The sequence below is a fragment of the Lissotriton vulgaris genome, chromosome 7, assembly GCF_964263255.1.
Source record: "Lissotriton vulgaris chromosome 7, aLisVul1.2, whole genome shotgun sequence".
Classification (NCBI taxonomy): domain Eukaryota; kingdom Metazoa; phylum Chordata; class Amphibia; order Caudata; family Salamandridae; genus Lissotriton; species Lissotriton vulgaris.
Genome location: NC_141695.1, coordinates 43,870,567 through 43,887,512, shown reverse-complemented (window position 1 = coordinate 43,887,512; position 16,946 = coordinate 43,870,567). Strand labels below are relative to the sequence as shown.

General features: G+C 44.6%; 1 protein-coding gene across 1 annotated transcript; it reads right to left on the bottom strand.

Moving 5' to 3' along the window:
* Positions 1 to 6,414: 6,414 nt before the first annotated feature.
* LOC147700666 (taste receptor type 2 member 1-like) lies at positions 6,415 to 7,356 on the bottom strand. The gene has a single exon (XM_086929167.1). It carries the CDS (start codon positions 7,354 to 7,356, stop codon positions 6,415 to 6,417), a length of 942 nt encoding a protein of 313 aa, XP_086785293.1.
* Between the last annotated feature and the right edge of the window lie 9,590 nt (positions 7,357 to 16,946).

Sequence of the window (16,946 nt, the reverse complement as noted above, 5' to 3'; positions counted from 1 at the left end):
AATCTTCATTCCTCAATCCCCTGAACAAGTTGGTTCTACTGCTCGATTCATGCCATGTCTGTTCCAGTGCCAAAGACAATGACCTGTCTCCTGAGGAACTACCTTAGGCTTCACGACAATGAGGTAACATGTGTTCATTTATTTCAGTGTAATAGGGTAGATTTACACTTATTGGGGCATCTGCAAGGTTCTTGAAAAGTTACTAGTAGAGAAACACTTAAGAAAAGAGTGATCAGGAGTCCACTGCAGGTCTCGGGTTTGTTCCCTTCACTCACTGCTGAAAATATAGTGTTAACAGGCGTGCGATCCGGACCGTGGACATTTAAAGACATTTTATTTCAGCAATACTGAAAGCGGGGACAGGATTACCTGTATTTATTGGCAGCCAGGTGCTCTTCGAACAGATTAAAAGTACTGAGGCTGCTGGCGTCTGATAGATGGAAATACAGCTGCATATTCATTTCAAGTGACTGTGTGCCTAGGGTTTATTATAAAGCGCCTTGATATCCCATAGGGTCTTGTTCGCGCAGTAGAAAATAGCTAAGTAAAATAAACGTGTACTTGGAGCCTGGACCTCACAAGTCTAAACTTAAGCACCACAAGGCCTGTTTCGCTAGATAGCCAGAGGCTTGCTGAGCAGCAAAAGCCTTAAACTGGAGCGAACAGTCAGAGACAGGGGTCTTGTGCACACAGAGTCAGAGCCATGGGGCTGGATGATAAACCTGAGGCATGCTGCACAGAGTTTGGGGCTTGGGCGCACTGTATGCAGTCTGAAGCTTGCTGCACACAGACATCCAGCCGAATGTAGGCAGAGTCTAAGAGATGCGGCCTGAGCCAGGATCTCTAAGGTCTGCTGCACCCAGTTATACCGTACACACAGACCTAAGCCTCCTGCACCTATACATTATAGCACACAGTTCACTGTGCACACAGACGCAAGCCTCCTGCATGCACAGAGCAACATGCACAGCTACACGGTGCACGCAAACGCAAGCCTCTTGCACCCATATAGCATAGCGCACAGTTCACTGTGCACACAGACGCAAGCCTCCTGCATGCACATAGCACCGTGCACAGCTAGAGTGTGTACACAGACGCAAGCCTCCTGCATGCACAGAGCAACATGCACAGCTACACGGTGCACGCAAACGCAAACCTCCTGCACCTATACATTATAGCACACAGTTCACTGTGCACACAGGCGCAAGCCTCCTGCATGCACAGAGCAACATGCACAGCTACACTGTGCACGCAAACGCAAGCCTCTTGCACCCATATAGCATAGCGCACAGTTCACTGTGCACACAGACGCAAGCCTCCTGCATGCACATAGCACCGTGCACAGCTAGAGTGTGTACACAGACGCAAGCCTCCTGCACCCATACAGCATAGCGCACAGCTACACTATACACACAGACTATAGCCTACTGCATCCATACAGCATAGTGCACAGCTACACTGGGCACACAGTTGCAAGCCTCCTGCATGCACATAGCATCGTGCACAGCTGGACTGGGCACAGAGATGCAAGCCACCTGCACGCAAACAGCATCACACATCTGCACACTCTACGGTGCCAACTGCTACACACAGAATGAACCAGCAGTCTATTATACATAGAAAGTAAGGCCTGCAGCCAAAAGGGGCAGTGCAATAAATGCTGGACAGTTTGAGGCCTTCTGCTCACAGGACCAAGACCTGATGCGTGCAGTGCTCCAAGTCATACAGAGATCGAGGGCACACCAAACTCAGCAGTCACTAGTCTGTCTGCAAAGTTGTGGCACTCATTTGATTTACTTTATTAGGAGCGTGTGGGTTCTGATATTTGTTTTCCTTGCCTTCATTGCTTGATTTTGCTTGCGAGAAAGTGTCACTCATAGTTGTTGAATGTCATAATGACACTGAAATTATGAAAATGTCACACATGGCAATCTGAAACCTTGGCAGCTATACAGATGTCTCCTTGTCTGCGCGTCTTCAGGGTGGGGCATAGGGTGGGGCTGGTGACCAATGCCATACAGTCATGTGCATTGCGCAGCAGCGCAATTAAAAGTGCGCGTGACGAGTGAGGTGAGGCATCCCAGGACCCAGCCAGACTACTGAGAAAGGCCGTCACCATGCGGCGCACCTGGACATAATTTAATTATTACTAGCCCCGCACCGTCGCCACATGCCTAGGAACTAGATACTTTGGTGGTGAATGAGGAGGAGGTAGGTAAACGTCCAGAGCAAGGGTGTGTGCAGTGCAAGTCTTCCCTTGTACAGTATCTCCGTACAACAAAATTGAACTTGGAGTTTTAGCCATCCAGCAACTGAAGATCCCTGCCACTGCACCCGTGTCTCTCGCCTTCTCCCCCACCATGGATGCCAAAGCAAAGTGCTAAATACTCATGTATTAAGGGAGGTACAGGGCGCTCCCACAGGGACAAACACATTGGGGTGATCACCCAGAGCTTCGGATATGGTCAGGGGTCACATAGAGACACAAACCCTCCCACAAAACCCTAAAAAGTCTTCCAAACACCCTGCCATCAGATTAGTTGGATCAGCCCATAACCTGAACTCCCCTAGTGGTTTCTCTCACCAGGTATCAAGACCACTCCCTATGTGAATCCCTGTGGGGTCCTTACCACTAAGGGGGGCTACCCGCGACGAGAACGAGGAATCCTCACATTGGCAGCCAGTGCAAGCATTTGTATCATGATGAAAGAAGCTCTGCCTTCTGTGCCTTCGTAAGATGGCGTATCTAGGGAATGTTATTGCAACCACCCCGGAGAAGGGCACGGTTTCGACCCAGTGCTTTGCCGACTACCAGGTTTGGAGCAGTGCTTAATTTGTAGAAGAATAAATGCCAGGGCTGTCATCAGGAGGACACTGCACCTTGCATCACACATTACCCCTGCCAACTGCAGCCAGTGATAGTGACAGCACAAGTACTAACATTCACACTCTTACAAGTGTGACAGTTCGGACTGTTTCAGGCCCCAAAACGATAAGAATGTCTTGGGTGGCAGGAAATATTCGATTTCAATGTATATTGAGTTAATAATTATCTGTTGTTGGGGTCATCTCTAAATTAGACAGACAGTATGGTATTTCTGAGCTATGTGCTATATATGGTCAACCCAGTGAGCGCTATTACATGTCTGCGTGTGGTGTACATTATTGAAAAGTGCTGTTGGGTGCTACAGTGCACCACAACAGTCAGCTGTATGCTCTATGTGAGGTGCACATTCAACATACCTTTGTAAACTACCTTCAGAGGTTTAGTTTTTTTCATGTTCCAGTACCCCCTGGGCCCCCACTCTGCCTATTCTTTGGATTTGAAATTTACATTTACTACTGTAGTGTGAGAATGCATTTAATAAAAAGGAATATAAAGTAGGCTTGCCAAAAGAACATTGCCAGCTATGTGTTTAAAGAGCCTGGAAAGACCTCGTCTTGGCACTAAATAGGGTTATAAATAAAAAAATATGTATTCATTTGTAATGTGACTTTTCTGTCTTTGTTCCCTTTAATTATCAGTCATGGATCTCATCATTCAGGCAGCCCTAGAACACAATTAAAGTGCATTCTATTTATATTTGCTGTTTGGAGTATGCATCGATAAGTACTGGAAATACGGTATTAGGTGACAGCTTATTTTTGTTGGTGGAGCAAAGTGGTAGGTGTTATGTTATGTTATGTTATGCTATTATAAGCTTGTAGAGCGCATTATCACCCAGGGGTATCTAAGTGCTATCAGCGGACACACAACACCAGCGAAAGACACAGAACCACCAGCTCAGAGGGGCCCCCAGGCCTCCAGGAAAATCACAGTCTTCAGATTCTTCCTAAAAGGGAGGAGATTAGTTTCCCTCCGGAGTTTAACTGGAAGGCGGTTCAAAGCCCGAGGGATAGTGCTGGAAAAAGCTCTACCACCCATAGATGCAAGGTTGAACCGAGGACAGACCAAATTACATGCCTCAGCAGACCGAAGGGCCCTACTTGGCATATAGTTGATCATTCGGTCCTTGATATAGCTAGGAGCTGAGCCATAGATGGCCTTATGTGCTATACAGAGGCTCTTGAATTTCGTTCTCTGGGTAATTGGCAGCCAATGTAAGTCCTGTATTAGGGGTGTGGCCTGGGTTCGCCTAGGTTTGTTGAAGATTAGTCTGGCAGCGTCGTTCATTACAACCTGAAGCCTAGCCAGGAGGTTTTTAGGAAGGCCATAATATAAAGAATTGCCGTAGTCAAGACGTGCCAGAATCAGGGCAGAGACCGCCAGCCTAAGGTTGGAAAATGACAGCAACGAAGATAGTTTCCGGAGACGGCGCAGCAGGCTAACACATGTGCCCTCCACAGCCGACACCTGCTGTGTCATGGATAGCCGGGCATCAATTTTGATGCCCAAACTTTTTACTGTGACTGCAGGTTCTGGAAAAGGCCCCAATTGTGCCGGCCAGAACAGATCACTCCACGGATTTGAAGCTGTTGTGACTGCTAGGACTTCGGTTTTGTCCGGGTTTATTTTTAATGAATTAGCCGCTATCCAGTTGATAGTGAACTTGAGAATGTCTTGCATTCTCAAGTAAGGCGTAGATGAATGGTCAATCTGGATCAGGATTTGCGTATCGTCTGCATAATTATAAACCCTGCAGTCCATCTGGTTCAGTGCTGCTATCAAAGGCTGCAGATAGATGTTAAAAAGCAGAGGTGATAGAGCTGAACCCTGGGGCACTCCACAAATCAGCTTGGTGGTTGGGCCGGGCCGCTGGGGGGGCCCCTCATTGTGCTTTGCAGGGGGCCCCCTCACATTTCGTAACGCCACTGCATCGGACACCAAACAATAAATGTTGTCTTGTTTTGTAAGATCCACATTTTAAATCGATAGGTTCAATTTTGTTTCAAATAGGCTTAAATAGTTTTTTGAAGGCACCCATAGAGTACATCAGCTGCTTTAGAAATTCAAAGCTGTCTGTGAGCCCCAGGAGTTCACAGGATGTGTGTCCTTGACTCATATATGCAATTCTCGGAAACAGTTCTGTCTTTTCTAGGGATGACCATAGGTGATAAAAGTAGGAGTGCTGTGGTGCTGCAACACCCACGCAATAACTGCACTGGTGTATCAAAGGTTAATGACCAATAAACATGATTTTATATTTAGTTTTTATCTTGTCACATTTGCTGTGCGCTCAAAGGCAGAGCTCAATATCAGGCTCTCTCTTCTGCCAAATCTCTGCTTATTCTTTTAATATGGAGATTGCTGTTACTCTTCTTTTTCTGATTGCAAAGTTAGAGGATTTTGTAAAATAAACTCTGTAACAATCTTGCTGGGTGAAAGGAAAGGCTGCAGGATGTCATTATTTCCAACACACACAACATTAAAAGACCAATAATTACATGTACATAAATTCAAAATATATCTGCAGTTAGGAAAGAAAAAATAAAGTGCTCTTTTTCTAATTCTGAAATGTAATGCAAAGAAAGAATTTATTAGGCTCAAAACAAATCAAACAAATTGCTTGGTGATGCACAAATGACAAACATTCACAGAAACCTGATTTCCACACATTATTGTTTCTTTGTTACATAGTTTTAACTGAGCTCTTTGAAAATGTAGTGACAATTTCATTGGAGAATGTTCTGTCTAAAAATTATAGTATGCCCCCACACTATGCTCTAGTAGTATCATTTCGACAGTGTGGTCCAACATGCACAACCATCTACACACTGCACCCATACCACGAGCTGCTGTGGGTAATTTGCGGCTCTTTGTGTGACACTTGGGGGCACATTTACTGGAATTGTGGCACGGGGCAACGCAGCAAGTCTCCTTGCTGCACTGGCCTACATCAAAGAGAAAGGGCAGGGTTGCACCGTAGTTATCCAATACAGTGTATTCCTTTCCCCTTGTGGTGCAAGCATGATGCAAAGCCCTCTTAAATATGCCCCTTGGATTTTCATAATCCCTATGTGTTCAGTGATGTAACATCGATGTCAACACCCCGAGTTTGAAAAGTGTTCCAGCACCACTAGCGGAGGGGATATGTTCTCCGTCGTAAGTAGACCCTGACCACCAATATCGTAGAACAGGAGAAGAGTTAGGAATTAACTCTTACTGCGGACAGTTCAAGAACCATCATTTGTTTGGATAATATCTACATTTGGCCTTCACTCAAAGCCCATCCCAGGTATAAAAGGTAAATACCCTTAATCAGACATTCAAATGGATATTGCACTAAAATTTGAGATTTCAAGTGTGTTATCTGCCTTGATTTCTGACTGCAAGATCCCTCACCGCTACGAAGGAGATATATATATAACATTCTCTCATTTTCTGAATGGAGTAACTCAAACTACAGCTGCTAGACTCACAGTGCTGGTACTCCAGGTCTGTGTTAAACTACTAGTTTTACCAGTGCCTGAAAATCAGGTTTCCACTCTTCCTGAGCAGGTAGCAAGAGACAAAATCATTGTCAGCGACATCTTCAGTCTGGGCATCCGCAGGATTAGTATGAAGGAGTTCAGGGCAGGACAGTAATCAATCACGAGGAGCACTATGAAGACCATTGGGCTTTCAATCGAGGACACCTTAATAAATCGCAAAAAATTGATCAAATAACTTGCAGAATAGAGAACCAGGAGGAAGACCACAGTTTTCACTGCACCCACAGGGGCATCATTTCTGAGGCTGGCTTGTCGCATCCGCTCCACGTGCCTGCAGAGAACTATGATGATTGTTACACCTGAGAACAGGAATACTGCCAGGACCACGGCTGTACTGATGATATATGCAGTGTATTTTCGTTTGGTGAACGACCACAATCCCATAATATATCTTACATTATTCGAAGAGGCATTAGACATGCTGGAAATTGAAGTGTTCGACACATTATTCAATGCTGGTTGAACCTCAGAAGAAAGGGCTGCTGGTAGGCTCATCACCAAGGAAATGATCACAGAGGCCAGGAGCAGCCAGGGTACCTTCTCCAGGAATCTTAGAGTTAGGCGAACCAGAAGAGGGTGTGTGAAGGTCACAACCTTGACACCACAGTAGACACAGAACCAGGTGACGAACCAGAGGTTGCAGTAACGAATGAACAGTAGAGCTACTTGGAGCATCTCTAAACCATTGCCTTTGCAATATATGGCTTGAGGTAAAATGTCATTGATTATAACCAAAAAGAACATTCCAAGGTGAGCGAGGTGGGAAAGCGTGAGGCAGCTGATGATGAGGTCACAAGAGTTCAAATCGCTGCTCCTTTTGATCCATCCAATGAAATTCACAGCCAGGATGAACATATTTCCCATCAGCCCAAGCAGGAAGGCAAAGATGCGAAGGACAAACAGAGTAATGCTTGCTGAGGACATCATTTCAACCTCTCTGCTACACAACTGTAGCTCCTGGTAGTATCTGCAATGTTTATGCCTTCAGCCTAAGACTACCTGATTCTCTGCAGCGAGCAGAGCCTTATTGAAAGCACAGATGTAAATCATTCAAATTTCCATTTCACTCTCAGAGGGGGTTCTCAAGTTTCTCTAACTCAGTTTCCTTTCTAGTCCATCCGTGATGTAAATGAACATTCAATATGGGTGAATAATTTCTCATTTTCTTAACTACATTCACCTGCTCTCATGAGTTTAAGTCGGATTTGAAAACAACACTGTTAAATATCTGAGGCAATAGACCTGATCCAAAGTAAGCACAGTCTAAGATGGCCGCCAGATTTTTGATGATGGAGTACACGCCCTCTGGTATAAACCTGGAAGCAAATAACTCGATCATTTGCCGGAAAATGGAGAGTATATAACATGGAAGCTCAAAGCAAAAGTGATCTTTGCCAGAACAACTCGCATTCGAGGATACCTAAAGAATAGTGTCAGCGTTCACACACGAGGCTCCTGAGGCTTCCTTCTTGACGGTGCACGCTCCCAACTCCCCTATGACTCAACCAGTCTGCAAGGTAGTGAACTCTTGCGTGGCTGGTTTACCCATAAGGGAGAGGGGAAGTGGATTGAGAAACAAGACAAAAGAAACACTGGGAATTTAGTGTCAGTGTCCACATCTGCTTCTCTTTGAGTGTTCAGGAGTTCTTTTGTAGCATCTTCGAAGAGCAGGTACAATAATCAGTTTTAATACACATTAAGACCCTTCTGCAATAATCTTAGAATGGATTACGTTTTGTACATACCAAAAATTAAAGAAGTCCTTTCCTACACTCCTTTGCCTGAGTTGACCTGAGTTGAGTTCAAACCTTAAAATGCAATTCCAAAAATTACTTGCTCAAAGTCAATTTAACCAAATCTTGAACATTATCCTTACAGAACTAATATTAGTTAACAAGGTTCGTGAGGGGTGTTTAGTCACACAACAATTTACACAACACCTTGCCTACCTGGCAAAGACCCGTTGGTTTCCTCAGGAGGGATTCTTAAAAACAATGAAACGGAAAAGAAAACAACAAGGTTCTCTGGCAACCTTTGGGGTTCTAAACCACTAGAGTTATGTATCTTTTTTCAGTAATTAACTCTACAATGCACTTTGACTTTTACAAGCAAATTGTACTCAAGCATCATCACAATTCAACCTTGGACATTGAGTTATTGTTCTTGCCAATGCGTTTTGAATTGCAAGGTAAACATTCTCCTGAGTTGTACTGCCTTGTAAATCAAATTTAGTTCGTGCCAGTCTTTCTCAAGTCTTTTCCTCTAAACAAAAATAAGAAAAACGAATTGAATGTACCAATGTTTGTTGTCTGGTTACGATTTCTCTTGTCTTTAAAAAATGAGAAAAAACGGATTGCATTTACCAATGCTTGGTTGTCCTTTCATTGTCTGGGTACGATATCTCTTACTTGTCTTTGCAGGCCGTCGGAACGATGATCGGTGACTCCTCCGGAAGTGCAGGGAAGAACTTGGCTGACGGACCACACCGGAAGCTCTGAAGGATGTCACCGCTGCTGTAGGCTGCCCGAAGAGCGAGGAACAAGACGGACTTCTGAAGAAGCTGGTAAGGAGAAGGTAAGCAGGAGGGGAATCTTGACTGAAGGGATGTGGATAGCTGAAGAGAGGGCTTCCGAGGACAGCTGGGCTCAGGAGCGCTCGCAGTGAAGCACACAAAGAAGCGAAGCATTTCTGAATGGACTGTGCTGTATTTATAGCCTGGGTCTTGGGCGTATGCTCAGCAACTCACGTGTAGGAAATCGGCAGTTCGAACGTGAGAGCGAGAAGGTTCTCTTGGATCGTGGCACACCTGAGAACCCTTCGGAAACAACAACCATTGGTACCAACCAGGATCATAATGTGTTCCTATACTACAACAATACTCAATAAGCATTGCTAACACCAAATAAACAACAATTCGTAACACAGTCACTTAATTTGCTAATACAGGGTGTGGCCATTACAGGGGATTAACAAGCGATTGCCAAGGAACCCATGACAAATAGACGCGGTAAGTGGATATGACACTGTGATAATTTATGCTGTTTAGATTTATCGTGATATACTTTAGTGAATAATTTGGTTCGGCTAAGCGAGGGCTGGTCCCCAGAGGAACTTTTATTATTATAATAAAGTTTTTATATATATTTTTAGGATACATAATTTCTACATGGAGTAAAATTTGAGTTGTCTTCTTAACCAGGGAGATATGAGTGGGACATGTCTTTAAAATAACATGTCTTTAAAGCAGAGAACATTACATGATAAACCTTTAATAATATACTAGCTAGAAAAGTTACACTCCTGGAAAAAGGCAATATACTGCGCATCTATACCTATCTGTAATATATATGTTACAGAGCTGGCTGCTGAAAACTATGGAAAACTACTGAAATACGGTGACCAAAAACGTTAAAATAAATGCAAGCTTCCTTATTGATGAAAGGAAAGTGTGTAAACCAATGAAAATTGGAACTAATAAAGGTAAGCAAATTGTTAGAATTGTTTACCTTTTATCAAATATAGGTATGAATTCCTTTAAATACATGTCAGTAACTTTGACATGTATTCTCATTAATTCCGATTATAATCGGAAGTAACTACCGGTACATCTATTTCCAGGAGTTTTCCTAATACAATGAGATTTATTATTTGTGGCTAAGACAACATACCTCAAGTGAGTTTTTGATTGACAATATAGTGGCCAAAAGGGTTGAATGAGAAAATGTGATAATAAAAAACCCAGTATAATAATTGAATATGTATCACTTTTACAAGTGTATTTGAATTCTTAGTTATTCAATGACTCATTTTTGGAATTCTTCAATGGGATCTTTTAGAGGTTTGAGTGTTAGCTTGACTGTTGGTTTTATAAAATAATCCTGTTTTTTGCATTAGTAGGTGGTCCTCTCACAGAATTTTCTGTTGTATTTTATACTTCTACCCATAGAGAGAATCCAACTGTCTTTTAAAAATAAAAGACAGTTCTGAAGAAGGTGGTGCAGAATAAGACAAGTCCACCGAAACGCTGTGTCAACACTTTTTCTTTACCTATACTTGAAAAATTATTAGTTTGATTCACTGTTTTTAAAAAATTGTTTGTATGGGATTTTTATAATATGTGAAATGTTTATTTAGAGTTATTCATGTGCAGAGATTCACAGATAAAAATCAGTGTATGAATATTGCAAGATTTAAAGGAGTGTAAATAGGAGGAATGACTAAGGAGTCTTCTGTTTTTGTTTTAATTCTTAGTATAAGATTGCATGATGAAAACATTTGATGAAATATTTATTTGGAATATTGACATTGTGTCTGTGGCTCTGTATATAAATATCAATTATTGTGATTCAGTGTTACATGAATATAAAAGGAAACATTTTTCTTAAAGGAGGAGACATCTTTTGCAAAAAAACAGGTTTTATTTATTTTGAGTATGTATGCATGAATGTGATAATAGAAAAACAATAGGGGTGTTCCACAATATTGTTTGAATCAGCACAAGGGAGACAATCATTTTTTTCAGTTATTTGAACCTAGTTCCCTTTGTTTGTTTGAAGGGTTACACTCTATTAGTTTTTAAAATTTGGGAACATCTGTACCATAAGCTGTGTTGTAGAAACATAGCCTGATGTAGCCATTGGGGTGAACATTACGATGAATTAACTATCTTAAAATACAGAAATTTGAACTTCAGCTCTTCTCTGGATTTCATTCATAGAGTGTAGGGCGACTGATAGAGGTTCTAATGCTAATAAGAACAGAAGGATAATAAAAGACAATGGGCAGCCCTGACAAGTTCCATTTGTTTAATGATTGTGCAATATGAATTTCATCCACAGTTGGCAGAGGTCATCAGTGACTCACAGTGCCAGTGTGCTCTGGTAATACAATTATTACCCAGTCCAGCCCTCTCAAGGGTGAGTGAAAAGTAACCCTATTCTACCCTATCAAAAACCTTCTCTGCATTCAAAGTGTGGGCCTGCACTTCAGTCTCCAAATACCCAGCATTGCATAGAAGGAATGAAAGGGTTCCTGAGGAGCGCCCAGGCACAAAGCCCACCTGCAACTGTTGCTGCTTCTGCCAACGAGAGGACAAAGACTGGACTCTGCTGTGAAACCTGCTTCTGAAGAATCTTCAAGGGCTTCTTTGTGCTTGCCTCCTGTTCTGAAGTCTCAGGGACACAAAAGACTTCACCAATAGCTTACTTGAACTCCACTGCTGGGAGTTCTGACCTACCAGGTGGTGCCAATTTCCTTTCTGGGCCCCTGGAGGTTGTTCTAACTACTGGTAGCTGTGAAAAACGGAAAGTCGAAGCTTTGCTCTGCTTGCGTCACTATACTTCCATGAAGCACTGCAGTGCAGGAGAAATTTCCAATGCACAGCTTCATGCGGCTGAAAATTGAGGCAGAGCCAGCCCATAGCCTGAAAATCCACTGCACGCTGAGTCCCATGCACTGATCTCTGAAGTCAGAGAGCACTGCACCTACTCGGATGCAGGCCCCGCTAGGCGTCTAAAAGAATCAACATCGTTGGGCTGCAGGTGAAGAAATCAACGAAGCGCCTGTGTGACCACTGCCGCATTGAATTCCAGCATATCTGGATTTCTACGCATCACATCTGTGCGCCAAGTCTACATCAAACGCTGGGGCTGCAGTAAAAAACAAATGCATCACCTCTTCACACAGTAAGAAAAAGACGCATCACCTCCTTACCAGTAATGAATAGGCAAATCACATCTCCTGTGAGGCAGTAAGGAGCCGACACATCACCTCTCGTCCGTGGCAACAAACAAACCGATGCATCACCTGTCCTGGAGCAAGGAACCGATGCATCACCTTCCCTGAAAGTAAGGAACAGCAGCATCATCTTCCCTGTGGCTGTTTTTGCAAGTGATTTTGACACGTCCCAGGTACTGTGCGCTAAAAGTGACGCTTCCATAGTTTCCTATATTATGCTTATACCTCTAAAAGTCATATTTGTTATGTGTATATATTGGATCTTTATCATTTTGCTCGTGTTTGGTTTAGATGAGGATACTTTATTTATCTAAACTGGTACAGTTAAAATGGAACCGCCTGCATACTCAGTGGGAATCAGGATTGAAATGTATTGGGGTGTATGGTGACGGAAAAGAGTTCCAGCCATGTTCATGCTTACCCTCGCCCCAAACCCTGAGAGTAGTCTGGGTGGGAGTCCTGAGGTAAGCGTTGGGGGGATCTGTCTGCTTTAGGTTTCCACAGAACATCCCAAATTGTCCTGCCCACAATAGCTCAGTGCATGTGGAGCCAATGTTTGTCCGATTCCCTCAGGGACCACTCCACCACCACTCGCAGCTGGGCTGCCTTGTAGTATAACCTGAAATTTGGGAGTGTTACACCCCCCTCGGCCCTTTGCCGGCTGAGTACGTGAAAGGGTAAACGCGCTCTCCCGGTTTGCCAAATATAGCGTATGATCATGGAGCAAATTCCCGATAGGAACTCTTTCTCAAGTGCGATTGGAAGTGCCTAAAAAAGGTACAACAGTTTCGGAAGTACGGTCATTTTGATTGCATGTATGCAACCCAGCCAGGATGGAAACAGAGGTTTCCAGCATTTCAGCTTCTTTTGCACTTGTTCAAGTAGTGGTGGGAAATTGGCCTTAAAAAGACCCTCTAGGCTGGGGGTGATATGGATTTCTAGGTATTGAAGCTTATGTTTAGCCCAAGTGAAAGGTGTCTCCCTCTGCACAGATACCATTTCTCTATCGAATAGACTAAGTTTAGAATGCATGATTTTGCCTAGTTGACTCGAAAGCTCGCGACTGCTTCAAGGATCTCCATCTCTGAACCGCTTGTAATGAGGATCTGGTAGAGGTGAGGGTCAGTAGGACATCATCCGCAAACAGCGAAACCTTATGTTCTTCCACCCAAATCTAATCCCATGGATGTCTGGGGTAGCCCTTAGCCGCATCGCCAGTGGTTTGATACACAGGGCAAATAACAGGGGGGACAATGGGCATCCCTTTCAGGTGCCGCGACTGAGCTCGAATGGCCTCGAGGATGCCCCGCTGACCTGCACCCTCGATCGGGGGCAAGCGTAGTTAGCTGTAATCATGTCGATAAAGGCATCTCTGAAGCCCAGGGACTTCAAAGTGAGGAAGAGAAAGTGCCTCTACCCTATCGAAGGCCTTTTCTGATTTAAGACCCCAAAACACTACCGGCACTCAGAATTTGTTCACCTTTTCTATATAGTGTAGCGTCCTGTGTTTGCCTCCCTTTGATGAATCCTGATTGGTCGGTTGGATGATATCTGGAATGAGATTCTGTAGACGGGATGCTAATATGGCCTAGTAGAGTTTGGCATCAAGGTTCAGGAGGGCAATTTCTTTTGCTCTCTCTTTTTTCATAGCAGAGAGCATAGAGATACATTCACCCCGCACCAATGCTTTGAATGCTTTCCAGTTGTTCAGGTGTGATGGGGCTGCCGACTCATTCAGTTGGAAATATTCCTTGATCACTGCCCTCAACTGGTTCTTCAGCAGACTGTTCCGACTCTTGAGTCAAGGAAACCGGGAAATACCATCTGATTGGTCCCAACCTTTGCCCTCCCCACTGAAGGCTTACCTTGACAGGGCTGTGATCTGTGTTAGGGCTGGGGCATCATTTTGGCGTCTTGAAGTGTCCTCTGCAACTCTTGGAGAAAAAGATGGAATTTAACCTGGAAAAAGTGTGGTGGACTTGTGAATGATATGTAAAGTGTCTCAGTGAATGGTTCTCCAGGCGTCAAAAAGACCCAACTCTCAGAATGTGTGTTTCAATGTTTCCGGGGAACTCCTGGGTCACTGACCCCTTTTGTAGTAAACCCTATTTCTCCTGGGCACATGGGGTTAAGACTTCGTTTAGAGAACCCTTCGATACCACTTTCCATTGGGATGCTTTCTTCTGTGTAGACTCTTTTGAATTCATAGGCCCCGGGCCCCTTCCTCTTCACGAACTGGCAGACCCAAAAGCTCCAGGCCTTCCCTGAGTTAGGTGATGTGACGCTGCTTGTTCTAGATTTCGAAGGTTAACCCAAACTAAAAGGTCCAATGATACCTCACACGGTCAGCTCTCAGTTTTTCGGTAAGTATACGGAAGGAGTGCCTATGATGTAAGGTCACCTGAGCCAGATCTAGGAACAGTGCGCATGTGAAACCCTGGAAGTAGACCCTATCTTTCTACCTTGACTCTTGTAGGATCGCCTGTTTGACCTTGAATGAGTGCAATTTCACTAGAATGTCTCAGGTGCGTCTTCTCTCTCCATTTGCGGCCGGCCTTACCCAATGGGGCCTTCTCTATTTTAATCTTCATTTGTATCGGCCTGAGGATTACTGCAAACAGTCTTCAACAAAGGCCTCAAGGTTGGGCCCCTCCGCCCCCTCCTCCAGGTCCCTGATGCAGATATATTCTCTACTAGACCGGTTTTCCATGTCTTCATTCTTTAAAATGGCCATCTGGAGCTGTGTATGAACCTTTCTGTGGGCGCCCGTCACTATTTTATCCAGTTCATGCATCTGTGTCTCCGTCTCTAGTAAACGGGCCCCAATCGAGTCCACATCCTGTTGGAGAACCGTAATTTTTTCTCAGAGATCCACCTTCAGTTGTTCCATTGTAGCCTGAAGGTCTTCTTTCAGCTATGTGTGCAGCTCTGTTTTAAATTCTTCCTTGGTCAGTGCCATACTGGCTCCGGCATTCCCCTGCTTAGGTACCTGCTTCTTCTCCGCAAGATTGAAATACTGGGGTAACTCCAGCCGTGGCCTTCTTTGGGGGCATAGTTGCAGTTTCCAGTCCCCGCTCGGAGTCCACTAACCCCGCTGCTTACTTGCGCATCGACACCCGACGTCTAAGCCCTTAAGTGCTTCTCCGTTGGTAGCCACTTTATACTTATACACTCCTCCAGCCTAGCAGAGAATGAACTCCACGTGCCAATTGTCCCAAATGGCTGCTATCCTAAAGTCAAAACCCACAGGTGATGGACAGAATGCAGAACAATGTCAAACATTCACCCCAGTACAGAGATCTGGGCCTAAATCCATTGTTGTTTTGCACTCCACACCACCCCAGTTCAGACATGGCCATATGCAAATCAGTCTGACCCTGTGCCTCATGGGAACAGTCCAGCCCGAACTGCCAAGCCAGGCCTTCCCTGGACCGGAAACAAGCTTCCGAGGACCGGTTTCTGGCATTGGCATTGACATTGTTCTGCATTCTGTCCATCACCTGTGGTTTTTGCATTTGTCCCCTCGAGTGGGATGGGTATGCTCAGACATGAGTCCCATGCACTCCACACCACTGGATTCAAGCAAGCCGGGCTGAAGACGGCTGGAATGCCAGAAACCGGTCCTCGGAAGCTTGTTTCCGGTCCAGGGAAGGCATGGCTTGGCAGTTCGGGCTGGACTGTTCCCATGAGGCACAAGGTCAGACTGATTTGCATATGGCCATGTCTGAACTGGGGTGGTGTGGTGTGCAAAAAAAGATGGATTTAGGCCCAGATCTCTGTACTGGGGTGAATGTTTGACATTGTTCTGCAGTCTGTCCATCACCTGTGGTTTTTGCATTTGTCACCCCGAGTGGGATGGGTATGCTCAGACGTGAGTCCCATGCGCTCCACTGGATTCAAGCAAGCCGGGCAGAAGACGGCTGGAATGCCAGAAACCGGTCCTCGGAAGCTTGTTTCCGGTCCAGGGAAGGCATGGTTTGGCAGTTTGGGGATGGATTGTTCCCATGAGGCACAGGGTCAGACTGATTTGCATGTGGCCATGTCTGAATTGGGGTGGTGTGGAGTGCAAAAAAATGATGGATTTAGGCCCAGATCTCTGTACTGGGGTGAATGTTTGACATTGTTCGAAGATGCATTGGACGTGCTGAAAGTTGAAGTGTTTGACACATTATAGGGTGCAGGGTGAACATCAGAAGAAAAGGCTACTGGTAGGATTATAAATAAGGAAATGACCACAGAGGCCAAGAGCAGCCAGGGAATATTCTCCAGGAATCTTAGAGTGAGACCAACCAGGAGGGTGTGTGTGAAGGTTACAACCTTCACAACGCAGTAGACGCAGAACCAGGCGACAAACCAGAGGTTGCAGTAACGAATGAACATTAGAGTGAAATGGAGCATCTCCAAGCCATTGCCCGGGGAATATATGGCTTGAGCTAAATTGTCATTGGTTATAACCAGAAAGTAGACTCCAAGGTGAGCAAGGTGGAAAAGCGTGAGGCAGCAGAGGATGAGGTCACAGGAGTTGAAATCACTGCTCCTTTTGATCTATCAAATGAAATTCACAGCCAGGATGAACATGTTTCCCATCAGCCCAAGCAGGAAGGCAATGGTGCGAAGGACAAGCAGAGCAATGGTTGCTGGGGACATCATTTAAACCTCTCTGAGACACAACTGCAGCTCCTGGTAGTATCTGCAATGATTATTCCTTCAGGCTGAGACTACCTGTATCTCTCCAGCGAGCAGTGTCTTATTGAAAGCACAGATGTAAATCATTCAAA

Excerpts from the sequence above, each read along its gene's own strand:
- LOC147700666 (XM_086929167.1), bottom strand. The coding sequence starts at position 7,356 with ATGTCCTCAGCAAGCATTACTCTGTTTGTCCTTCGCATCTTTGCCTTC.